General features: G+C 39.0%; 1 protein-coding gene across 5 annotated transcripts in view; it reads left to right on the top strand.

The window, feature by feature from the left end:
* Positions 1-1,327: 1,327 nt before the first annotated feature.
* The window catches only part of PHF3 (PHD finger protein 3), a 53,281-nt gene continuing 28,327 nt past the window's right edge, over positions 1,328-26,281 (top strand). Inside the window, exons 1-5 of one of the 5 annotated variants that reach the window (XM_080614844.1) lie at positions 1,473-1,588; positions 11,019-11,169; positions 11,792-12,060; positions 22,284-22,445; positions 23,693-25,514. In XM_080614844.1, coding sequence (XP_080470970.1) covers positions 11,817-12,060; positions 22,284-22,445; positions 23,693-25,514 — 2,228 coding nt within the window. In that variant the 5' untranslated portion in view covers positions 1,473-1,588; positions 11,019-11,169; positions 11,792-11,816. Of the gene's footprint in view, positions 1,589-11,018; positions 11,170-11,791; positions 12,061-21,624; positions 21,646-22,283; positions 22,446-23,692; positions 25,515-26,281 lie in introns of those variants that run through there. The other 4 variants (XM_080614848.1, XM_080614845.1, XM_080614846.1 and 1 more) reach the window with 4 other exon arrangements.

Below are 26,281 nucleotides of genomic sequence, written 5' to 3'. Positions count from 1 at the left end.
TGCTCTGCTTCAAAAGTGTTACTACGTTATTGCAACTACCCTGTGTAGTGCCTGAAAATGCCACTGTTACCATGCTTTCAGTTTAAAGCCTCCTTTCTCACTGTGATGTATTGATTGTGATGTATGATTTAATGTATTTCAGCCTATACGGCACTACAGAAGGCCCTAGAGAACATGCATCTCAAAGACTCAAAGCGGAAATGAAAGAAGAAAAAAGAAAAACTGATCCATTTTAACTTCATCTTTTTGTTAATTCTTTTTGTCCTGCCTTCCTAAGATGTTTGCATTTCATTACAGAATAGGAGGAATACATAAAGTCAGTATTAATACACTCATTCAGAAGGTAATTCTAAATGTGACTTTTAGAAATAATGTTAAAACTTTGTTTCTCTTTCAGGGGTGTATTCAATTTGCAACTTGGTATATGCAATAAACCCCCAGTACTGCACTTCATAGCAGCCATGAGGCTGAAAGAAGCATACAGACATTGCATTTAACTAATGATATAATGCAAACTTGAGAGTCCTTTTCTGAGATAACATTATGTAGAGATCAAGTTACTTCAGGTTCCGATGAGGGCTGTTAGAGATGGAATCTTAATTAAGCACACATGCCTTAGTTTGAATTCATCTGCCCCGGACGAACTCGCACCACAAAAGCCTGGTCGGTGGGGATTTGTGTCAAGGTGTGTGCTACATGTACCTACAGCGCTTATGAAGAAACTCCTAGCAGAAGGCCAAGGAGGAAACGTGCACGCCGAGAGGCAGCAAAAGACGCGCCTCCCTTCAGGGAATGACAGGCTCTGGAAGCCGCTCCTGTTCAACCTGTAGCAACCGATGAACGTGGCACGCCGACGAGGCCGCCGACACACAGGAAGAACCGACACCAGGCAGGTTGCGTAACACTGACTGCTCCGAGGAGCGTCTGCCATTTGCAAAGGCCTCAGTTACAGTCGCGCTCATCAGCGCGGTAACGGGCCGGCCATCCCCTCGTAGGGCAGCCCCCTACGCTCGCCTATCTCCGCTGCTTTGGCCTTAAGGGGATATCCTGCGGCCAGCCCTCACCGACCCGCAGGCCAAGCCCTTCCAGGGGCGCTTTTTGGCGCTGCGGCCGCGAGGCCCTTGCCTTCGCGAAAGTGCCCGGGACGCGCCGGGCGGGAAATGCAGGCCGGCTCCGGCGGCGGCGCCCTCACGAGGCCTGGCGGATGTGTCCATGAACAACGGGTCCCCGGAAAAACAAGCCACGGGAAGTACCAAAGCCCCGCATAACCCCCCAGCCCAACCCAGCCGGCGCCTGCGCACCGCACCCGCGTGCCCGCCCCCCCCCGTAAACAGGGCCGTCACGTGAGCGCCCCGGCCCGGCGCGGTTCGCCTGACGCCGCGGGGGCGCGCCTAAGGGGCAGTGGGCACGCGGCCGGTACCGCGAGCCGAGCAAGGCCAGCCCGGGCGGGACCACCGGCGCTGAGGCAGCTCGTGCGCACCCTGCTCCTACAGGCGGCGGAGCTGCGTGCGCCGCCCTATCTCCCTGCGGCGCGGCCGCTGCGTCCTTCACTCCGCGGCTCCGGGTTAGCGCTGGGCAGCGGAGCAGGGTAAGTTACCGCTGCCGGGCACCACTGAGCGCTGCGGCAAGTAAAGAGGGAAGAGGGGGAGCGGCGGGGACGGCCAGGTTGCGCGATCTCACCCTGCCTTCGCCGGGGCGCGGCAGGCGGCCGGGCAGGGCTGGGCTGGGCCTGCTGCGGCGGCAGGGCCGCGGCCTGTCTTGGCCTGGCCTAGATGTCTGGGCCCGGCGCGCTAGAGTGGCCCAGGTGAAGGCGGCCTGATTCTGACGGGGCGCCGCCGGCATGGGCTATACGCGGAGGCGATGCGGGCAGTGGCCGTTGTGGAGAGGCGGCTCGCTGTCTGGCAGCAGGCCCGGGGACGCTTTCTGGGCGAGCCGCGGCCGCCCCGCGCCGTTCCGCCCGGGCGCGACCTCGGGGGCCGGAGCTGACCTTATGGAGGCTGAGCTCCGCGGCCCCAGGGCGGCCGTGGCCCGGGCTCCTCGCCCTACCCCCTGGCATGGCGCTCTGGCCCTGGCCTCTCTGCCTGCGGCGGTCTTTCCGTTCTCCGCCCGCCCCGGCTGCCGTGCGGCACCCTGCCGAAGGCCCCCTGCCTGCAGCCGTGCTGCGGCTGCCTTTCCCACACCACCTCTCCTGTCCTGTGTTTAGTAGGTCTTGCCCCTTCTTAGCAGCGCTTGTCCCTTCCCATCTCATCTCATGAACCGCTGATGCCTTCTTGCCACACAAAGATGAGGAACAAACGCTAATTCAGACCCCGCTGTGCTTCCTGCTATTGGTCTGAGCCGTTCGGGGCTCCTCCTCCCGTCTCTCAAACTTAGCATCATCAACAATTTCTGTGTTTAACTCTTGTGTATAATACCCACTGTAGGAAGTGCAGGAGAAAATGTGGTCATCGGCAGTATCTGGGGGATACAGTGGCCTGGTAGTATTTCCAGGTCCTGTTCTTGGATGAGATGCTGTTTTTGAGGGAATGTGTCCACACTTCATGCTTGCTACTGAAATGCTAGTAATTAGTATCTGTGAGGTTATAGAAGAGCCATTGCTTATATGATTGCGAGTGTGCTTTCTATATGGTCTGCACAACACAGACCTGTTATAGCTATGAAGTGAGGGCGTAGAAGAGCACTCTATGCTGTGTAGTTTGAGTTAGTAGAAATAGCCAGTAGAATGAAGCATAGAAGTGAGGAAGGGAATACAGGAGCATGTGATGACAACAGCTGTACCATACAAATTGTAGCTGTGGTGTTGTCTTTTATGTAGCTGTTAATCCATTATGTAATTTCTATACATTTGCTGTTATGAAAATGGATGATAACGTCACTAACCCGTGGAAATATTGTAGGATTAAATGCAAGGATGGTAAACATACAGCATCTCTTTAACACCATTAATTCATGTTTTGTTTTGCTTAGTAAATTAATCTTTTGAGGTTTGGAACACAGTGTAAGGGAAGTCTTGAAAACCTCGATTTTATGTCTTGGAATAATTTAACTTTGAATGGGCTTTACACTTAGTGTCTAGCCCGCAATGAAACTGCTATTCAGCTCCCTTATTTGCTTTACCAGGTATGTTCTGCGTTTAATTTCTGTAGTTAGCTTTAAATATAATGCATAGAAATACACAGTTCTGAACACCTAAATTTTTTTCAGCTGTCATTGCCCCTAACTCAGTCATTCAGTTTTTATGTGCATTTTACATTTGCAAACCCTCAGGAATTTCAAGTAGTTGAAAGGGCACCTAACTACAAACTGTGTTCTCTAGATCTAATTCAGTATAGTTAACTGAAATAATTCAACATAGTAGTAAGGTGTTTTTAAGAAAATAAAAGCTCTAAAAGGTTGGCAATTCTTATGAGCTATACTTTGCAACCTCCTCTTTTTAGAAAGCTGAGCTCTACCTCCTGGAGTAAATACTACTAATGTTGTGCAAAGACCTGAATGGTTGTATGCTGTATGATGTTTTTTTAAGCTGTTATTTTAATGGAAGTTTATATTTAAAAAAAATGTATTTTTCCCTGGTCAACTTAAATATCATTATATCCAAGTCTTAAAAATACTAACGGGAGATAAATTATTTGTAGGAAATAATCAACTTTAGTTGTTTTATTGTATTATTCAGGCACCCTATGCCAGAGAGGTGTTTGTTTATTGTAATGGGAAGGGAATATTTTTGAAAGGCAATATTATGAGGTAGCAGTGGCAGTGTCCACTAAATGGGGATATGGGTGATCATTATGTAGCAGCGAAAACCAAAAATACAGACAGCTTGTGATAATCTGCCTAAGTGGTGTCAATATAACTACATGATGGATGGTATATTCCTGTGGAATGAAGAAGCCATTAAGCTTCTGAATATTTCTGAAAAACAAACACTCTAATGTGTGTTTCCAAATTAGTCATTATCAGAGAGATGCTGACAAGTTCAAAAGGTATTACAAATGAAATTATTCTGTTTGGGTGACTGACAAATAATCCGTGTAACCTGTTACACAGCTTCCCATTTATACTATGTTCAAGCTGAAAATACTTAAAACAATACTTGAGGAACTTGAGGGTGGAAAAGCATTGAAGTGCATAGCAGTAGTGATGGAAAAATAATCTGTCCTCATCTTTTTCTTTTCAGGGAAATGTCTCTTACAAAATTCTAGAGTTAGATGGAGACATTAATAAAACGGTATATAATATTTGTGGTATTCAGGAGTATTCATTGATGGTACAGCAAATGAAAACAGTGTACTTTACAAAATAAATTTGCAAGATTTTGCAACATAAAGACATATTTGTAACAGAACACAACTTCTAGTGCAGCAGTGTGCCTCTTCTAGCTGTAAAGTGAGGGTGAGGAATTTTGGGGGTTTTTTGGGGGAAGTAAGTTAGTCTGTTTAAAGATAACAGTTAAGTTGATTTTCTGTGATATAATAATTTGATCTTGATTAAGAAAAGGCTTCTGTGTACTTTTTCTGCATTTCATTGTATTCTAATTAAATCTTTTGAAATTTACTTTTTCTTCCTCTTCACTGAACTGAGGTGTAGTTCTGGCTGGTGAATGTAATTCTTCTGGATACTGAAGGTTTAATAAAGAAAATATCTTGACCTGTCCACCGTTCTTCAAATGCCATGATAGCAAGTAGTAAGGGATCTCCTTTTTCAGTGAGGGCAGCGGCAAGCTTCAGGTTATAGACAGATTTTTGGGATGTGGTTATTATTTGATGTGTCAGACTATTGAGATTTCAGTAGCAGAGTGCTAAGATTCATGTCAGTTGGTGTCTGAAGACTAGGGTGAGTGGAACACAACAATAGTGTAGAAGAGCTGGTTAAGAACAAATTAAATGCTCAGATTTGTATTTCTTGTTCTTTGATTTGTGACAGGGCTTTGGTTTTGGTGCCACTAAAAGCTGTATCTTTGATTTTTAAACGCGGGATTAAATAGTAAATAATAAATAGGGGATTTACATAAAGCAACACATGGTATGCATATTTATAGGTTGATATTTGTGGCATACAGTTTTTGTTATTGTACCTGGGCCTCCTTTACAGTAATATTGGTGTTTAAGATAAACCTGTTAAATATATATTGCTGTTAGGCAGGTCTTTGACAGTGTCCTGTTTAATGGGAGATGGATAAATGAGGAAGATCAAATTTTATTATGCTCAAAGGCCAAAGCTCAGCAAACCATGTTCTATCCAAGTGATGGGTTGTTTGGTTGGTTTTGGTTTTTTTTTTTTTTTTTTGTTTTTTTGTTTTTTTGTTTTTTTTTTTTTTTTTTTTGAGAAAAGACATTGAAATTCTTTTTAACAGTTCTGAACATGTTTTTTGGTGGCTGTTTTGCAGTTCATATGCTCATAAATCGAATAGCTTGTCCTATCAAAAATGTTTTGTAAGCTAATTCAGTTCCTGAAGATTGCGCTAGATGATGGGATTTGAGCCACTGTGAACCAGAGTAGAAGGTGCATTAGTGTGAGAGTTGTAAAGTCGAAGTTTTCTTGCCAGCTCTGCCACCGATGCACTGTCTGGTATTGACTTCCTTTTTTTATTCTGTGATGTGTTTAGACTGTGAGCTTGGTTGGCCAAAATCTGTTACTGTAGAGGACGTGGGTCTTCGGTTTGGCATTTGGTCCTGTAGTGTCCATAAGTGTCATGAGTGCAGCTGCTAGTGCTTAGAACACAACTTAGCATTAATTTTCAGTTAGCTGCTTGTGACCTTAAACTTTAGAGTTGTGTGGATGAGGAAGGGGAAGGATGGTAGTAAAATTAGCCTGTACTCAGCATCAGCGCTTTGAAGCAACATTGGTAGGTGGGTTGTTACATCAAGGTATCAGTGAGTGCATGAGATGGTCCAACATCACAGCTCCAGTGAACAAAGATAGGCATTTTATACCTTGATTACCTTGAATGCTGTTTTTAGGTTATAGTATTTGCCAGAAGACTCAGATGAGGATTTTTTTTTTTTATTAACTGCCTGTGGTGTTACCTTATTTCATTTTCTAATTGAATTGAAAATTTATAATTTTCAATTACAGTGAAGTTTCCCTCTTTTGATGAAAAGTTATTATTTGATTCCTCTGTGACAGTGTGGAGTCAACTTTTCCCATGTCTTTTGACATCTAAGGTGCTATTTATCCGAATAGCTGTGTTCTTTTTGTATACTTTTCTGCCCAGCATTTATTATTTCTACTTGAAGAAATAAATATAACAGGGATTTTTTTTATGGAGTATGTTACTGTTACGACTAGTCCTTGCTCTCAGTCTTTTAGCCCGTGGGTAAGCTAAAGGAAGGTGTTTACAGGTTAAGAGACCAAGTCTTATATTTTGAGTGTTGCGATGTTTCCAACATTGTCCAGTCAATAACTAGATTTACAAAAGCTTTTAAAAGTACTAGATGGGTTCACTGAATTTGAAGCAACAGACACTATTAAGAAAGGTACATACATGAAATGGAAGTAATTGTGATGTTCTTACTCTGTCTTCAGCAGCTTCAAACTCACTGATTTAGGTAGGTCAATAAAGTGGATAGGATCTTCAACAGCTAGGATTTTGAGTATTCTAAATAAGCAGTGTAAGGGGTTTTTTTCCTTTATTTGGTTATGTTCCTTCAGATCCCCCTTATTCCCAATTTAGGCATTTTTTGTTAAGTTTCTGTGTAGAAATATTGTATGTTTCTGAAGTCTAACTTCTGAGGACTTTCGTAAGCCAGATTTCTTTTTAAATTCACAATCATCGAACATACAGGAACTTCTGTTTTATATTCCTAAGTTTAAAATACAAGCTAATATATGAATGTCAAGTTTAAAATGAAAGCTAACACCTGAAAGTCACACCTCGGGCAGAGAGGTAGGAGAGAAAGTAATTACAGTGAATATTATTTAAAAGTATGAAACTTACCTTTTGCCTAGTAAAATAAATGGTGTAGGAATACTGTTAAAATGGAATAGCACATATGTGAAGGAAAATAATAAAATATCAAGACAAATATGAAAATCTAAAGCCGTGAAAGACAGTATGGTCAGCACGGACATCAGCTAAGAAACACTTAGGATTTCTAGTGGTATGTGAAGTATGTGATGGCCTCTGCTTGAGGTGGATTTTGGATAAGATGGTAGAGGCATGTTGATGCAGTTGGATATGTCCACTAAACTCTGTTCCAATTGCTGTGTTCCAGTTAGAAAATAATGTAAGAGGAACTGAAGTAATTTTCTGCCTCTTTCACAAACTAAATAATGAGAAACCATAAAGATGTACAGTACCTTTTGTCCAAATACTAGTCTTCCTTCTACTTGAAGATTAGTTAGAAAGGATATATTTCTTTGAGATCTCAGTTTCTTTCCTTTGCAAGTGATCATTCTGGCTATTTATCTTTTAATTTTGAAAAGTAATTTAGAGCTGCTAGGGATGTAACGAAAGTAGTAAATGGGAACAAGACAGAAATCTGCCATATCAGATCTTACAGTGTGTTTATTTCATACCACTATTTGTTGGGATTTGAGGTGGTATTATGACATCCCTGACTTAAACTCATTCAGCAGCTGAAGAAATTATTTTTCTTTTTTTTTAAGCTGACTCAGGCTGAAAAAAAGAAACTATGTTGAGACCATGAAGAGATTTTATGGTAAACATAATGCGAGTGAAATTTGGGAAGTCATATTTAATTGACATACTTTTTCTCTTTTAACATGGTTGTTTTTAGTGATGCAATCAATGATGAAAGATTCCAGTTGGTGGGTTACTTCTGTGAGTACCTGTGTTTGCAGTGGGGAGCCTGTTTGAAACAAATCAGTCTTAAAAATGTAAGAGAAATGTACTTTATTTGAGGAATCAAGGAGAGTGGTTTCTATACCTTTAGCTTTTCTTGATGGTCAGATCTTGTTGCTTCCACACTCCCGTGTCTTGCTGTGCTTTGTGCTGTAGCAGTCTCAGTACATGCTCTGATGTTGCAGGAGCCAGCAGGTAGAAGTTTCATGTCTGTCCAAACTGAACCTGTCATTTGCTCCTTTGCCTTGTTTTTGAATGCTCCTCTTCTCAGTGGTTCTCCATACATGAGACTTTCCATATTCTGTTCTTCCCAGTGGGAAAGCACTTTTGAATTATTGCATGGTGGGGGTATGCTTGGTATGTGCACTTTTGGTGTGAGTGATGCTAAGCCATTGGCCTTTAAAGTTCAAGTGGAGGACACAGCTGTTTTTCTGGGGAACAATGAATTCCTCCTCCAGGTGGTTAGAGTTATCTTTGGAAATAAGTGAACATGAAAAACTAGACTCTGATTTTACTTTTAACTGTGACTACTTTTTTCAGCGTGTTTCAAATGCAAAATAAACTGTTCAAAATGCATACACTTTAGGCATTGTGTAAGGGCAGATATTTTTTTTTTCTTGTAGCAACTCTTTCTAACAGTCAGCTGTGTAGCAAGAAGTGTGTCTTTCATTGTCAGTCTCACAGATTCTACACTTCACGTGAATCTAGTAATGCTAGAAATAATTTTCTAAACCTGATACTGTACAAGTTATGCGAAGAATTGAACAGTGGTTTCTTGAATGAGGTAAACCAAAAATTCGATTTCATGCATTGAAGTTTTGATATGTATTCATATTGTAGAAAATTCCGCTTGAATTTTCTGTAATAGCTAGTTAGGTGTCATTGAAGGTGGCTGTGACCATTGTATGTATAGTTGCTTTCACAGTTATTTTGCAGTGCTTTTAGTGTTCTGAATGACTGCATGGTAGTCTGGCAAAACTTGCAGGTATTCTTTTCTCATCACATTGCTGAAGTCAGGTTAATTTCTGTCAGGAGCAATTTCTTTAGCAAGAGCTAATATTCTGCTTGAGCTTTGCTATTGAACACTGCTCCTAATGAAGAGGTGAGTGCTGCTTTGGTAACAGCAGTGTTTGAGTAACAATTATGTAAATGTTCCATTTCTTTCCAGAAAGAAAACCTGGAGGTGCATTATTGTAAATGTGTTCAAACGCCCTGCCACTCTTTAATTTTGGGTACGAAAGTTTTCTTGCAGTAATTCAGAGGTGTTCTGCTAGTGTCAGGGTTCACCTTCATTTGTTACTCTTGTGCTCCTGTGCTAATATGAAAAAAAACCCTGGAACTTTACAGGAAGGTGTTTGAAAGTACTGTATTGGGGCATTCATAATAATTTGCTTACTTTAAGCCAGTGCAGCTCTTGTATTTTATCCTCTGTAGTTTCAGATTGTTGTAACTACATGGCATAATAAATACAGATTATACAGTGCAGCACGCTTCCTCAGCAGCAGTTATTTTACCAGATTAGGAAATTATTTTGACAACTGCAAAAGGGGGGTGGGCTGTAAGTGCTAGTTGGCATGGTGTACATGTAGAAGCACTGCATTGCTTGATAAGAATAGTCCATTTTTTGGTGAGGGAGCTTTAAATTATGACACACTTGCTGCTGTTACCTGCTTATTAAATGCACCTGTGTCCGGGGTTCAGCAGTAGCATTCATTTTCCTCCTTCTTAGTAGCTGGTGCAGTGCGGTGTTTTTGACTTTCAGCGTGGGAACAATGCTGATAACACCGATGTTTTTAGTTGTTGCTAGGTAATGTTTACTCTGACCAAGGACTTTGTGAGTCTCATGCTCTACCAGGGAGGAGGGAAAGCTGGGAGGAAGCAGAGACAGGACACCTGACCCAAACTAACCAAAGAGGTATTCCATACCACAGCATGTCATGCCCAGTATATAAACCGGGGGCAGTTACCTGGAAGGGCTAGATCACTGCTTGGGTCACGCTGGGTATCAGTCGGCGGGTGGTGAGCGGTTGTATTCTCTTCCCTTGTTATTTCCCTTATCATTATTATTATTGGTGGTAGCAGTAGTGATTTGTGTTATACCTTAGTTACTGGACTGTTTTTATCTCAACCTGTGGGAGTTACGTTCTTTCAATTCTCTTCCCCATCCCTCTGGGAGTGGGAAGAGGAAGAATGTGGTGGGGAGAGTGAGCAGGTGACTGCGTGTTTCTGAGTTACTGGCTGGGTTTTAACCATGGCAACCTGCTTTGGCCTCACTTTGCTTCTTGCTGGCTGTTGCATCAGTAGGACATTGTGTATAAGACTGTTTTGTCATGGTTAGTGTGTAGATACTGTAAAGGCACTGTGCTCTTCAAAGACATAATGCTGTACCTGACCGTTGTTCTTCTGAGCTGCCCTGTGGGAGAAGGAAGAAAGACTGACATATTTAAAAAAAAAAATCACCCCAAAACCCCCCAAAGCAAGCAAAAAATGAAAAAAAAAAAAAAAAAAGAAGCCCACAAACAGACAAACAAACCCAACAAAGCAACAAACAAACAAAGCAAAAAGAAACATTTTTTTTAATGCTCACATGTAGTTTTTGTTACTTTGGGAAATTAAATAAATTGTGTAAATAGGGTTGAAATTTTATCAGAGCTCTTACATGTGTATGGCTAGGATTTCTCCTGTTGATTGCTAAGCCAGAAATGGCCCATTAATGTATATAAGGAAGCATATTTACTCTTACAGTAAGCATTAGGAGGTACTTGGATTTATATAGTTGCTGGAATAGGGATCTAGAAAGTAATTCAAGCACTACAAACTCTAAATCTTACTTCTCCTCCTTTTCCTTTATTAGTATGTTCATTTAAAAAAGAAAATAAAATCCTATCTGTTGTGTGGAAGAGGGATGATGAAGGAAGGAGAGGAAGAGAATGTATGTCCTCCTGTTCCCAAAGCTTGAACAGCTTTGTGTGTGCCAAAACTGCTCTCCCAGACTTTCCTGTATACCAAATTAAGCAAGGCACTGCTGCACTACTCCATTTTTCTTGCCTCTGTGACGATATTTGCTATAATTCTCTTCCCACTCTAAGACGTGCTTATGAAATGTTCTGAAGAAGCACTTTGATAAGTTTTTTCTTCTACTCTGTTATGTCTTTATACATTTTTATTAGTTGAATCTCTGCTGCAATAGTTGCATTTCTGCTGTATCTTACAGAAGTGACGTAGAAGATACCTCCTTGTAGAATGTAGGTGCCAGCTTTGAATACAGTTCCTTCAGTTTTACCTGAACTTCTTCAAAATTGAAGCTTCTAAAAGGCTCCTGGTCCTTTTGAAGGCAGCTCAGAATTCTCATATACTTGATTGAGGTCAGGTTTTAATCTAAAGTTTCTGTAACTTTACTGAATTTAATGATAAGTGAAAAATAATAAGGCCTTGCTGCTTAAAAATAGTTTCTTCCTATGAAGTACTTGGTAGTTCTTCTATGAACGGAAACATAGTTCCTCTCAGTTTTGAGCCTAGTATGTCAGGCTTCTGAGCCTTCTCAGCTCCACTGATGTTGGTAGAAGCTGACCTCACCTTTTTCACATTTAAAGGTGAGGTACACTCAAGTGCTGTTAACCAGGTTAGCTTTATTTCCCCCTCCCTTTAGTGTCCCACTTTGGGTTGTTTAAACAAATTTTAGAAAGGAAGTGTTTCAGTTACTCTTGTTAAACACACTGTAGAAGCGGCAGCACTGATACTGATAGCAGAGTTTTTATTAACTTAGCATGGTATTTCTTTTTTTAAATAATCAGTTAGAGAATTGATCTTTAGCTGTGCAGTCAGCCATCCTAAGGCATAAGCAGATTCTTCTGTTTGTTTGTTACAATTCTAAAATACCTTAAGCATTCTTTATAAAACACAACAGCCAAACCAATTTGCTGTTTTCTTAGGTGTTTTATAATTTGTAGCTTATTTTCTTATGGTATTTTTCTTGTCTTTCTATAGGGCTGAAAGACACACAGGACTCTTCATGGATATAGTTGATACATTTAACCATTTAATTCCTACTGAACACTTAGATGATGCCCTATTTCTAGGATCCAACCTGGAGAATGAAGGCTGTGAGGATTTTAGTACAAGTCAAAATGTCTTAGAGGATTCGCTGAAGAACATGCTCAGCGATAAGGATCCTATGCTAGGATCTGCAAGTGCCCAGTTCTGTTTGCCTGTTTTGGATAGCAATGATCCCAATTTCCAGATGCCTTGTTCAACAGGTAAATCTTATAATTTTTTAAGATTACAATTTAAATTACAGTTATACTCTAGTACAAACCCTTTTTTTGTGATGTAGAAATATTAATTTGGGATTTCTGTCTCCTTCCTGCCCTTTTTGTTACGCTGCTTACATGCCTGGCATGTAAACTACGTGCAGTTCTTTTTAACTTTATTGCGTAACCATAGAGGAAGGCTCCTAATCTGGATCAGGAGTAATTTAGGCTTTGTCTTGAGTACGTGTAAATTATTCCACATTAAAGTCATGATTTGTTTAGAGTACATACTGTGCCTCATCAATGAAGTTGCTAGTTGTCGTAAAAAAATGTAGTAATTCTGGATTAGCAGTAGGAGTATGAGAGTTGTACAAATTACTGCTCTTACCTCAGGGTTGTTCAGTTAGTTCTAGGCATTCTAGTACAGTGTTGATATGGATTCTGGGTGCTTTGCTTTGGTTGGCTTCAGACAAAACCCTCAATGGTAGTAGAGTTCTCTTTTTTTTTTTTTACTGTTTGGAAACATCTGATTTGGAAACAATTTAGACAAAAGTTTTAAATAAAAATAATTTTAGGTGTTTTGGAGTAGTTTTGAAGGGTGGGGTGTTTGTGTGTGTGTGTTCTTTTGTTTGTTTGCTTTTTTAAAAGGGTGATCAGTCCCTAAAATTCTTTATATTGGTGAACAGAATAATTAAACCAGCTTATTGTAAGAGACGAAAATACAGTCTTTGCTTAATATTTTTCTATTTTTACTGAAAGTTAAAAAAAAATATCTTGGGTGCATTACTGAAAGGTGTTGTAGATAACTTTGATTATGTCAACATTTATTTTTTTCCAGTAACTTTTATAGCTGTTTCTGAAAATCCCAGTCATTTTCTGATGCAATAGGTAGTTTGTTCCTACTAGCAGACTAAATTCTCACCTTCACTAAGTTAAGTCTGTTACAGTACGGAGGTAAAAAAAAAAAAACCCAAACACAAGCAAACAAACAAAAAACCTGAAAAAAACCCCCAAAACCAAACCTGTAAATCAGAGGTAATACTGACTGAGGCAATTGAAAAGCAAACTGCAAAGCCAGAGCAAGACTTTTGGTCTTTTTACTACTTTAGTAGAATATTATTTGAGGCCATCCTTAATATTTTTGTTTATTCTTTCTGTAGTCTGTATCCTCATACATTTTTGTAGCCCCTAAAACAAGTGTGTCAGTCTTAATGTGCATGAGTGTACAACGTGCACAACCAAATTCCTCCTCTAATTTTTTTATTTTCCTCTAATACAACAGTAATGCAGATCCTTTTTTCACATTGCATCCTGTGCAACCTCTAGTAAACCTATACTGGTTTTTAATTAACCATTGAGTGCAGACGGATGTTTTTAAAGTTGCAGGGAGACTTTTGAGGGCTTCTTGGCACATATTTCTCCTAAAAGTGATCAGCAGTGCAATAACTGATACTACTGATAGTAAAATAATCACAATTAATTTTTCAGGTCCATTAAAATAGCAAGCTAACTCTCTTATGTGAGGGTGATTATTTCAGTCTGTCTGCAGACTAAGGGAATCAAAAACTGATTAGATTTAGCGGAGTTCATTAATTTAACATGGGGGCTTTTTTTAAATCTGAAAGCAAGATTAGAGCCATATTTCAGTAAGTAAACGAAAACATACGATTTGGAATTAATGTAGTACGCATTCAAAAGGACATGAGATGTTCTTGCTGTTGCTTAGTCTTTCTAGGTCTTGATAAGAACTGTCCCTATTCTGAGATGGTAGGACCACAGTATATATTTATAGGGTTTTTGTTTAGTTGAAAATAACAATTATCAGTTTGAAGCAAAGATTCTTTGTGTGTCTTTCTTCCTTGAGTATTCATATAGCTCATGATTGATTTGATTTGTCTGAGACCACGGGTTGTCTAACACATTTTATGTAGTCTGCTGGTAAGAATGCAGTCATATGGTAAGAATTACAAAGGCTGTTGGTTGTTTTTTTTTTTTTCCCAGACGTTATGTGTGAAAGCTAATCTTTACACCAACATCAATTTGTCTAAAAACTAAAAAAAGAATAATTCTTTCCCACAAAACTCACCTTACTTGCATCCTTACAGCTACAACTCCATTGGTGTGTCATATGGAATGATGGTGTGCTTTATTTTGATCCTTCCAGTTCTTACCCCTTATCATATCCCTGCCCCCTATTGCATTAAGCAGTATGGTAACAGAATGGTTGATTATTGGCTCTTTCACTAGGGCTATAATTCTACTTAGAAAAATGTATTTTCAGTAAATTTTTACTAGGTTGAGGTACATTTGTTGTTACCTATTTAAGTTAATGAGGGCAAGACTTAGGAAATACTGGAATGATAGATGATGGTGGTTTTTGTGGTCTTGATACCATTAAAGAAGAAAAGAGTTATCTTTTTCCAGAGGTACAGATTTATTTACTACAATTATTTTAGACCTTCAAATAGTATTTTGTATAATCCATGCCTAGACCATGCAACTGTTTAAGAGCAAAATGCTCATGGAAATTAGTTCAGAGGGCTGGCAGAGGACAGGCTGCTCCATGAATAACTGGAATGTACTGTATGTCCAGTTTTTAAAGTGGTGAAGATTTCATGCTATAGCTAATTTGATTACTGTGAAGAAGCTGAAGACATAAAGGTAAAAGTAGTTGGACTGAAGAGGTGATTTGGCTAAAGTGGTATTAGGTATCATAGATAAAATGGAGGAGCAGAAGGTGTGGCTCACTAATACTTCTTTGAAAGCCTGGTTTGAGCAGAGTTCAAGAGTATTTGTAAACCTGTACACAAACCAAGATGCTATAGTCTTTCAACCCAAGAGCTTGTACCATGTTCACCTAAGAAATTTCGTATTTAGAACATGGTTATATGTGAGTGGCAGAAGCTTTGAGAAAGACTTGTTTCAGGCATTCTTACTCACATACCAAATTACTCATGATCATGACATTTTCTCTGCTTCACTTTGGAGATCAAGTCTTTTTGTCCAAGGACACTTTCTCTCTTGCTTATAACTTGGGTTTGAGTATGAGTTTGTTTGCTATTTTTCTTACAGCTGCATTGACATTAGTTCTTATTGGGTGTTATTCATCTGTCTTGCTTAGCTTCCAGGTTTATATTGCACATCATTTACCATGAACTAGCTTTTTTGTTCGTAGCAAGCTCTCTTTATGGTGAGTTTGTGGCATTTCACGACACGGACTCAAGTTGATGCAGAGACTCAAATCCAACTTTATTACAGCCAAGCCCTTTTTATCCGCTTGTTAGGTACTTTCCCAATCTGCACATACATACAGCGTTCAATCTCATTGGTCACTGTGAAACTCTCCAGGTAAATAGTCCAATCACAATGCTGCAGACCCTCTCATGATTGCCACATCCTCTGGCCTCCAGCTGAGATTCCCACCACAGCTGTGTCCTGGCCCATCCTCCCAAGGCTTTCTTGTTTACCCTCCCTGTCCTTCGGCATTCCAACTCATTGCCCCAGGGCTTGTCAAGCACCAAGGCCTCAGAGCTCATTCCCAAACTCTTTTTCATGCAAATCTTATCACCTTCACTCCCCACATGAGTTGCCAGTTGTATGACTGTATGTCATATAACCAATTGCTACCAGTATGTTTTCTAAACAGCTCAAGTACTTGTCTGTAAGACAGAAACACATGGCTTTCTGTGAGTTGAAGTTTGATTTCCGGTCACTGCTTGTTAGAGGCATCTATCAAAAAAATGCAAGTTGTGTGAGTTGGATTAGAAGTGCTTCTCTTGGGGAGGATGGTAGCTTAGAATCATAGAATAGCTTGGGTTGGAAGGAACTTTTAAAGGTCATCTAGTCCAACCGCCCTGCAAAGAGCAGGGACATCTTCAACTAGACCAAGTTGCTCAGAGCCCTGTTCAACCTGACCTTGAAAGTTTCCAGGGATGTGGCATCTACCACCTCTCTGGGCAACCTGTCCCAGGTGTCATCCTCATTGTAAAAAATTTCTTCCTTATATCTAGGCTGAATCTACCCTCATTTAGTTTAAAACCACTACCCTTTGTCCTGTTGCAATAGGCCCTCTAAAAAGTGTGTCCATATCTTTTGTAGAATCTTTAAGTATTGGAAGGCTGCAGTAGGGTGTCTGAGAGCCTTTTAGTCCGTGTCCTCCTTGTACTGACGATCTCATAATCAAAAGTACTGGTGTGTGACAAATAATAAGGAGCATAGAATGGATGTCTTGCCTATCTATTGATAGGAAGAACTGTATCAGTACCAGTAAAGTAGTTTTGTGTTCATATCTTGGCCTGAATCCAGTTTGTGCTGGATGGAAATGGGTTCCTCGGTTAGGTTACATTGTTGGTCTTCGTCTACTCTGTGAGCTGGCTTGATGATTGCCACTGAGTAACTGATGGGGTTGTCTTGTTCAATTTTCGTTGAAGTTACATGTTTGGAGAAGATTCTGTCCAAGTGATCCTGGTAATGGCTTTGAGCAGATGTAGGAGGAACTCTGTGACCCTCTCACAAGCTGGAAAAGTTATGGATCAAAGTAACAGATATTATGCTGAAATCATTTTGGGATGTGTTTGTAAAAAGTGACTGCTAAACTGTAAAGATGTAGCTGAGTTGCAGGTTTGTGGCGTTAGAGTGAGCAGATTGCTGCTCTTACAGCACAGTTAAGAAGTTTCCTGTTATTGAATGAATCAAGGTACAAGCTGTCCACAGATCTTACTGTTCACTCCAGCTCCTAGGAGCTTAGCAGTAATAGAAGCAGTTTACTGTCCTGAAGTAGGTATTAGCAGTAAGACCTACTGTTGTTAGGGGAAGCCAGTACATGTGCTGTCTTTGCCAGTTGAAGGACAGAATTTGACAAAATGAGGCTTTTGAGGCGAAGTGCAACCAAAGTTCTTGAAACAAGCAGAGTGTCTGATACCATGTTTTAGGTGTGTGTTTCTTCTGGTCATCAGACTGGCCTGGTGGCTGTTCTTCCAAGAACTGAATGACTGACACGGGAGGGGCTCTTTGGCATTTTTAATGTTTGGTGGTATGAGTGGGTGTGGAAGTGTGGTTCTGCTGTGTTGTGGGGTTTTTTTGTTTGTTTTTCCTGAGCAATTCATTGGTCAGAAGTGGAAACTTCTGAAGCTTAGGATGTGACTTAACTCTTGAGAGCAACACCTTTTTTTTTTCAGCTTTGGATGGTACCCTAGTGATAGGTTTTCTGTTTTCTTCTGTTATTTCCTGCTGGAAGATGTGCTGGAATCTTATCCACTACTTTTATAAGCTTGTGAGCATAGCAGGTCAGACTGGTCACATGCAGTTGAACTAAACAACCAACACTTATACTAAATTTGTATTTCGCAGCTATCATAAGTTGCATAGCTTTTCAGGATGTAATTTACTGGGGCAGTTTGATTATACATGTAATAGAGGTAATGGGATTTGAATTGCATATCATCTGGAGATGTTTCTGGATTTAATAATAAGAAATCAAACCAGTTTAGTTTGAGCGTTTACTAAATCAGGTGTTTCTCATTAATGATGAGGAAAACTGACCCTATAAGAGTGTACTAAGACTCTCAGGGACATCTTTTAATTGTCCTTTTTTTCCCTGTCCCTCTGTTTTGCTGCTGGGAAATTGTTTCACCCAGATGCAGTCTGTTCTTTCTAGTTTTAGCCTGTATTTTCATGACTTCTGTTGAAAGCAGCATTACCTCTTCTAAAATCGTGATCACCTACTGAATCTCTGAAGCCAAGCCAATTGTTCTGACTACAAATATTTATTTTCTTTAGATAGTGTCCTGTTTGGGCTTGTAAAGTCATGTCAGGGTTTTTTCACTAAATCCAAATCTGTGTGTATTTTTCTTCCTGCAGATGCAATAATTTTGAGTGTAACCTTCAGATTGTAGCCCAAAACTGAGTCTAATGTTGTTTCTCTCAAGTTTTCTTACCTCTTTATGCCTTCTTTCCTCCAAGCTGTCCATGCGAACAGTTGTACAGTTTCTTGTGACCAAGGTAGTAACTTTCCTGTATAAAATTTAAATTTACTATATTGGTATTATACTTAGAACCTGGAGAATGTTTATTTTTCGCTCTTTTCTGTTTGTAGGTAACAAGCTACCATTTGAAGGCTTTAGTTATTTATTCCTTTGGATCAGTTTTATGGATGGAGAGAGGTTGGATGTGTAATAGGATTTAAAAAGCAGTTCATGTATTTATGAATCAGAGAACTCATACAAAGGCTGTCTTTGTAAAATAACTTAATTTGGTTTAAAGTGCTTGGTTTGGTGCTGTGTTTTTACTTTGTTGATGAAATTTGTTCTTTACTACTCCTTATTTCCAAAGTAACAGGCTCCTCGTGGCTAAAGAGCCATGAACCAGTATCCTTGTGATGTAACTCCCATCTTTTTTTAAAATGAGATTTCAGTCCTCTATCAAGATGCATGCTTTATTAAATTTATTCATCCTAGTTGATTTTCATATGTTTTATTCAAAAGAGAAAATCCCTCTTTACAATTCAGACATAAATGAAGAATGGGAGTAAATCTTTAGTATTTCACATGATACTTACTGTGATCCTTTTCTTGCGCTGGGCAGTCAATACAGGGTACTTGCAGGCAAATTCTTGGTTAAGCAGGTTACAGGCTTACAGGAAAACTTTTGTAAAGCAGTTGGAATTTGGTGTTTCCTTACGTAAATTGTATCAGTGACCTTGTTTCCCTTGCAAATACATTTTTTTCTAACAGCATTTTTAATTCTCTCTATTGAACGTATGCATCACAAATGTCAATAGAAAAACATTTTAATATGAAGTATGCCATCTTCATTTATAGTCTATAGACTTAGTAATATTTATTCACTATCGATCTATGTTTCATTGCTTTACTAGAGTTTATTAACTCTATTAGCTCTTAAGGCTTACCTAGACATGTCTTAGTTGCTGCTTTAGACTTACTGTTGTTTTCATTGAAGCATAATGTAGGGTTTTTATGTTATCATCTGCATATAACATAGTAGAAATTCAAAAATGCTCAACCATTTCCATATAATTTGTGATGCTTGTAGAATTACAGAATCTGCCCTGGATTTGCTCAGTGCTTATGTTAGTGTGGTTTAGGTGGACATAGCATTTACAGCAATACAAAGCAGCAGTGACAGTGGAATATTGTTCTATGTGGTTAGCTAAGTGAAAGAAAATCAGAGCTAACATTTACAGAAAATAAATTTATTTCTATACTTGAGATTTACCTTGACCAATATGTCAAAAACCTGAGTATTTCGAATTTTGGCTGAAGAAAGTCAAAGGAAGACTTGCATTAATAAAAATTTATAAAGTTCAAAGATTTGGTAATGTTTTTAGGGGTATTTTCTTCTCTGTCTCTCTTTTACTCCCAGCAAGTAAGGGTGGTTTTTTCTCAATTTTACATTGCAGAAGAATTAAAAAATGGCCATGCTTTTGTTTTAATGCATGGAAAATTTTACTTTAAACTTGCAAGTGAATTTTTTTTTGCTGCATGTTATTCTATTGTTGTGTAACATAAACATCAGCACAGTAGTTTGGAAATTTAAATATTTTACAAGTAATGGAGAGACTCAAAATACTAAGGTGAAGGCCAGTGGTGGCTTTTCCAGTACAAATATGTTGAATGTGACTCATGATTTCGTTATTTGCAGCTTGTTCAGTTGTACACTGGTGTACAACCTTTTCTATTCACGTTTTTTCCTTTATGTTTTCCTTTCTTTTATGTTTTACCCTTCTGTCTTAATTTCTGTATTACTGAAATAATCTTAAATATTGCTAAGATCATCTAAATCTTTCTAGTTCTGTCTGGTTTTGCTTTTGTTTGTTTACTTTTCCCAATGCTGTTTTTCTACTTCTGCTTCTTTTTTCATAATTTAATTTCCTAGTCTCCTCTGTATCTATTACTGTTCTCTGTCCCTTTTTCTCTTCCCAGCAGGGTCTGTGTCGAATGCTCCTCATCCTGGGGCCTCATGGGGCTGTACTAGCCGAGTTATAGCTCAGGTGGTTTGAAATTTGCAAGATTCTGTGCTTCAAATTCCTCTGTAAAATTAAAGCTACAGCACAGAGTCTTGTAAGTATGAAAATACTTTAATTCTAATATTTCAAACTGTCTGTCAACAGTAGACTAAATGTGTCCCCTTTGTTATTGATAAGGGTGGGTGTGTAAATTCAGTAACTTGAGCAAGAGCATCTTAAAGCCTAAGACTCTAATGGCAGCCCTGAAATCTGCTCCAGAGCTGTTTCAGAAATCTTAGTAGTTTTTATTTGTAATGTTGTCTTCCATAGCGTGGTAGTTTAGTTCTACAATGAAGAAACAGAAAAGGATCTGAAAGGAGCCTCCTTTGTCACAGTCTGTTCCCCAGTACCAGTTCCACATTTTGAAGGAATGTTCTTTACTGCGAATGCTAATACCAAAGTGCAGAGCAGTTGGTAGGATGCCTTTGAGAACACAAAAATGAGCAGCTGTAATTAGGGTGAGAGTCCGTCTTGTTCAGTTTTCCATCTTGGACAGTGGGAAGTATTAGATATTTAGGGGAAAATAAAGTCTAACAGGGCACTTGTAATGTCATCTTTTTGCCAGTGTGTCCTTTTCCCCAAGAGGTAGCTTATAGCAAATAAGTGATTAAGGAACATTTGGATGAGTGGAGTAAGACCATCTTATCAGTCCTCTGCAGCTTGTGTGTGGTGTTTGTTACATAAATACATACACACAGACATAAAGGTGGCTCTGTGGATTGGAAAGTGAAAGTTGCCAGTAATTTAATGAAGCACACTTTTCCTGTAAATTGATGTGCACAATGCATTAACTAAAAATTATAGTTCAAATAAAATGAGTAAGAATAAATTGTCAATTCAAGAAACTCCTAGCTTTCAGCTCCTGGCAGCCATCTAATTTTGGAGGTTCAGAGTGCTGATTACCTGGTACTGAGGTCAGGCTTCCTTACGAGGCTGTTTAAAATCTTAATATTTGAACTTTAAAATTACCAGGTGGTTTGGTTGGCTTTTTTTAATTCTTCATGACAGGTGCTTGTGGATTGAATTACGGGCTTGATAGACTTGTTTAGTCATTAGTAGCAGTGTTTTGCAACTTCCAATTTTCATTATCTTAAAAGTATGCTCATTATTGTAGTGCCTTCACAAGAACATTATTTTTTTAAAGTTGCAGTAACATCAGTGACTTGGAAAGGAGCAAGACTTGACAGATTATTTTTTTTGAGACAGTCTAAAGATTTTAACAATTTTTAATTTCTATTGTTTATTTTGATTTCTAAGATAAATTTATTAATTTAAATCAGTTTTAAGTAAGCAGTTGATAGAAATTTTTAGGTATCTTATTTCTATCATGTGAGGTAGTTTATTTTAAAAATGCTTCTAGGTAGTTTCCTGAATAGTGAAACCCAGGCATATTTGGTTGTTTGGAGTCTGTGCTGTATTTGTCAGACCCTCCTACATGTTTTGTAAAGTCACTTGGGTGTTTGGCTTGATCTCGCAAATTTCTCATTCCGCAGGGACCAGGATTCATTAATCACACATAGGATCTTGGGATAGGAGAGGCTACCATTGCAGAACTAAACTTAGAGAAGGTGAGGAGAATGGCTGGTACAGTGGCCTGACTGTCTGTTAGGAAATTTATTTGCAGGAGAAACCTCTGGGATCCTTTGTAGTGAAGGTTAGGCATTTAACAAAGATGATATTCTTACTCTCCTGGGAGACTAGTGCATGCTGCACTCCATACTCTTCCCAAAAAGGGGTTGCAGATATGTGATGTGGGTGGGACTTAAAGTTTTAAAGTTGTGTCCTGTGAGAAAACTGTGATTTTTAAATTCTTTGCACTACTGGATCAGCTCTTTCTGCTGTTTACCTTTCTTTACTTAGGTGGGAAGGGACAGTGAGGGACAGCTGATCCTCTAAGATTGGGGACCTTCCTGTGGCAAAAAAAAAAACAACAAAACAACAAAACAATAAAAATGTGGGTCCACCAAAAAGCTGTAAGGAATAAAGCTACAGAAATTTTAAGGTTTGGGTAATAGCTTCTTCTACACTGAAACTGCCTCACATGAAATCTTGTCTTGTGTTTCTTCATTTTTTCCCCTGTTTGATTTTAGATGGCAAATTTATTTATTTTTCCCTGTCTCTTCCCCTGTCTTGCTTGGCATTACAGCTGCAATATTTTTGATCATTTTAAGTTTTAGGCTCTTTCTTGTTTGCTTGTTTTTTCTAGTTATTGGTCTTGATGATATTATGGATGAAGAAGGAGTTAAAGAGAGTGGGAATGACACCATCGATGATGATGAGCTTGTTTTACCTAACAGGAATTTGAGGAGCCGTTGTGAAGAAACATCAGTCACATCACCAAGAAAATCACCACGATTAATGGCACAAGGTGATCATTCAATAGATTATGTGTATTTGCACATTTAAAGTAAATTAAATTTTTATAATCCTACACCCCCAACATTTATAAGCTTAAAGTAAAACTTTGATGTTTACTTCTGTGGATTCAAGTACAGATACATCACTGCAGCTCGAAGTCAGCATCCATGGAGCACTACTCAGTTTGAGTTCCTGTTTGATAAGTATTTTATGTCCATTTTTTGGCCAGTGGTCCTGATAGTAATTTTTAAGATTTTGATCCTTTTACCTGCATCAGATTAACACTGTGGTTCTTCACTACACAAAAGCATGGTGGATTGGCAAATAACATTGAAATATTAGGTTAGCATGTTTCTTTATTTTAAATTAAAATTTTAATTCTCATGATTTTTGTTAGTGTATTTTCTTCTTGTTTTAAGTAGGTTTATAGCAATTGCAGTCAAAGTCTTCCGTCAAAATATTTCAATATGCCTAAGTATTTTAATAAAATTTTAAATTGTGTGGCAGCTAGTTTCTTATGGTTGGAGTTTTTCTAACTTGGTGAATTGATGGAGTTACTTACAGCACTGCTTATTCCCCCTGTAGTGTAGGCTGAATTATAAAGATAAACTCAGAATTTAAATAAGAGCCTGTGGTACAAAGCTGATGAGTTTGCTTTTTAAAAAGATACCATGCGGGGATGGTGTCTTGTTTAGAAAATGTAGGAGATGGCATAAAGTGAGAATATGACTGGATCTCAGATTCTGGTACTGTGTCCTCTGAAAGCTTTGTAAGCCTCACAGCTATACTTCCAAACACAATATAACTTACTTGTGCAATTTTTACTTGAGATAGGAAAAAATTGAACTGTAGAAAAGTACAGTGGGTTTTGATTGCCTCTGTTGTCACTTCTGTTTTGTATATACTATTCAGAACTTTTGTAGCCATTGGAATAATGAGGACTTACCTCCATACTGTAGTAGTGTAAAATTGAAATGTAAGTAATTTACAGCTTTTTAAAGTAGACAGCTGTGAGGGGTTTTTGTGGTTTTTTGTTTGTTTGTTGCTTGTTTGGTTTCTTTTTTTTGGGGGGGGTGTTTGTTTGTTTGGGGAAGGGTGTTTGGGTTTTATTTGGTTGGGTATTTTAAGTTTAGTAAACAACTAAGTTGTAAGTTCTCTTTGTGTCCAGTAAGCTAAATCAGTTCTATTCTAGATAGGTCTTGTATTTGCAAAGAGGAGAATGCAGCATAGCTAAGACATTTTCTTTCTCCCTTCTAGAACCAGTACGGAGTTTGCGACAGAGCACGCTAGCCAAGCGTTCAAATGTTGCACCTCTAGTTAATACCAAGAAATCATCTGTAAAAAGTGGATCTGCTCCAAAAACCGGACAGAAACAAGAGAGGAGTCCAGCTAAAGAGGCAGATGTTGCTGTACCCTTGAAAACAGAGCAGCCTAAAGAAGTTAGGCGTAGTACAAGAAGATCAGGACAGACAGAAGGAACTACAGCAGCAGTTACAGCGTCCCAAAGTAATACAGAATGTCTTCCTGGTTCCGAAGACATGAATGAAGTAAAGTCGGAAATCCCTGACCAGGCAAAAGTTGAGGAAGCATCCCAAGAGTTAAGTTGTGCTAGTTCAGCAGGAGCCTGTTCTCTTTCTTCTGGAGAAACAAAGGAAATAACAGAGGTTGCAACGAAGACTGAATCTGAAAATGTTGAGTCAGTTTGTTCAGTATCTGCAGATACTGAAATTACTGCGGTTAAAAATGAAGCAAATGATGTGCTTGATTCAATGGTCTCTGAAACTTCTTCAGAAGAAAAGACTGAAAATAAAACAGAGGAATTGGAGAAGAAAACAGAAGAGCACGAACAAAGTGGGGTGACTGGAAAAGCTAATGATCCATCTAGTGCTTGTGTGAATCCAAGTGAAATCTCTGAGACCTTTTCGAGTTTGTCCAGCTCTGTAGAGGAGGGGGTTGATTGTATTTTAGGTTCCCAGAATGTGGAAGTTCCTGATGCAAATACATTGTCAGTAAAGGAATGTATAACAGAACCTGCAGATAATGACAAGGGAATGGAGAAAACTGTAACTTCATTTGAGAAACCGTTGCACAGTACAGATTTTGATAATAAAGACTTAAAAAGCAGAGAGTTTACTTCTGCTGACCCAGGAATTAGCATTTTGGAAAGCACTGATCTTGACCAGGCAAGCCAAAATGTGCAGCAGCAGATCAGTACTAAAGTAGAAAGCCCTGAAGCATCAAAGATTCAGGATGATGATAAACAAGTTAGCATTCCATCAAAATGTGACCAGAATATTAGGCCACGGCATAGTAAATCTGTTACACAGAATAAACAAAATCTGACTGCAGGTACTCGACAGAAGTCTGGTACAACACAACAAGAAATAACGCATTCAAGAACAAGAGCTGGTCTTGCAGTTTCAGGTCTTCATAGTCCATATTCAGCAAGTCTGAAGCGGAATGCGGATGATCAAGAGAGCCATCAGCATCCAAATAACCCAGTTAAAATTAGAAAGAAACAGTCTGACCTGAGTTCGAAAGCAAAGAGCTGTGTTTCAGGGGTGACTATAAAAAAGCAGACTAGTACAATGCTGAAGAAAATACCCCGAGTCCAAACTTCTGGGCAAGTACAGAAGTCATCAATTCAAAGAGCAAGTGAGAAATCTCCTACTCATCATAGCTTTTCTAAAGATACCCACCACTCTGCACACTCATTGTCAGGGCATGTTTCAAATCTTGGTCAGAAGCAAGCTCAGGGCCAGAAACTCCAGCTTGCAACTGTTCTAAAAACAAATAGCTCCACAAAGGAAGAGGCAGAGACAAAAGACCCCACTGTTGTAGAACATCTGAAGGAGGATGATAAAGAAAAAAACAAATCAAAAAGAATTGATAAGAATCTCCAGCCTCGCCAGAGAAGAAGCAGCAGAAGTCTTTCACTTGACGAACCTCCGTTGTTCATTCCAGATAACATTTCAACGGTTAAACGGGAAGGCTTGGAACACACCTCTGTTAGTGAAAGCAAATATGTTTGGGTGCCCAACAAGCAGTGTGGCTTTTGCAGAAAGCCACATGGCAACAGGTGTGTGTAGCTTTGTGTCTGAGGAATTTATTATTGGTCTCAGAAGATAATTTTTTTCCTCTTTTACCAAATGTTTCATGCTGCTGCTGTCGAAACAAAAAGGCATAGCCTCATAATGGAATACTGTCTGTTACACTGTCAGTTAATTTCCTTTACTTCATAATGGAATACTGTCTGTTACACTGTCAGTTAATTTCCTTTGCACTCATACACTTCTATGTCTTTTAAATAGAGTAGTAGAAACTAGCTTAACGAAAAAAATTTACTGGAAATGCTTTGTTCTAGGAATAAATTTGTTGATGAATGTGTAATTCTGCTATGCTGCTAAAATGTGTACTTTAAACTTGACTTTTTTTCACAGAAGAGAAATAAGACATAAGATGTCTGTGTTCCAGATTGTCATTTCCTTCTTTACGGAGACCTCTTAAACTGAAGGATTACTATCACCCCACCCGCCTAAAAAAAAAAAAAAAAAAAAAAAAATGTAGTTACATGTGACTTTCATCTGGCAAAGTGAGATTCTCTTTTTTTTTTTTTTTCTTCAATTTGTATAATCATTGTCCCTGCCCACAGCATGGGGGTTGGAACCAGATGATCCAACCCTAGCTATTCTATGATTCTATGATTGCTGTGAGGCTTTCCTGTCACAGGAGTACTGAAGTAGTTGAGGAGGGTGGTAGACAGAATGTAAGTCTTAACCCTTAGAAAGCTTCCATGTGGGGCATATCTGAAATTGCCTTTAACTAAACCTAATAATGAGGTTGTGT

This window comes from Psittacula echo (assembly GCF_963264785.1).
Source record: "Psittacula echo genome assembly, chromosome: 4".
Classification (NCBI taxonomy): domain Eukaryota; kingdom Metazoa; phylum Chordata; class Aves; order Psittaciformes; family Psittacidae; genus Psittacula; species Psittacula echo.
Note: the sequence above shows the minus strand (reverse complement) of the source record. Positions and strands in the feature narration are given on the sequence as shown.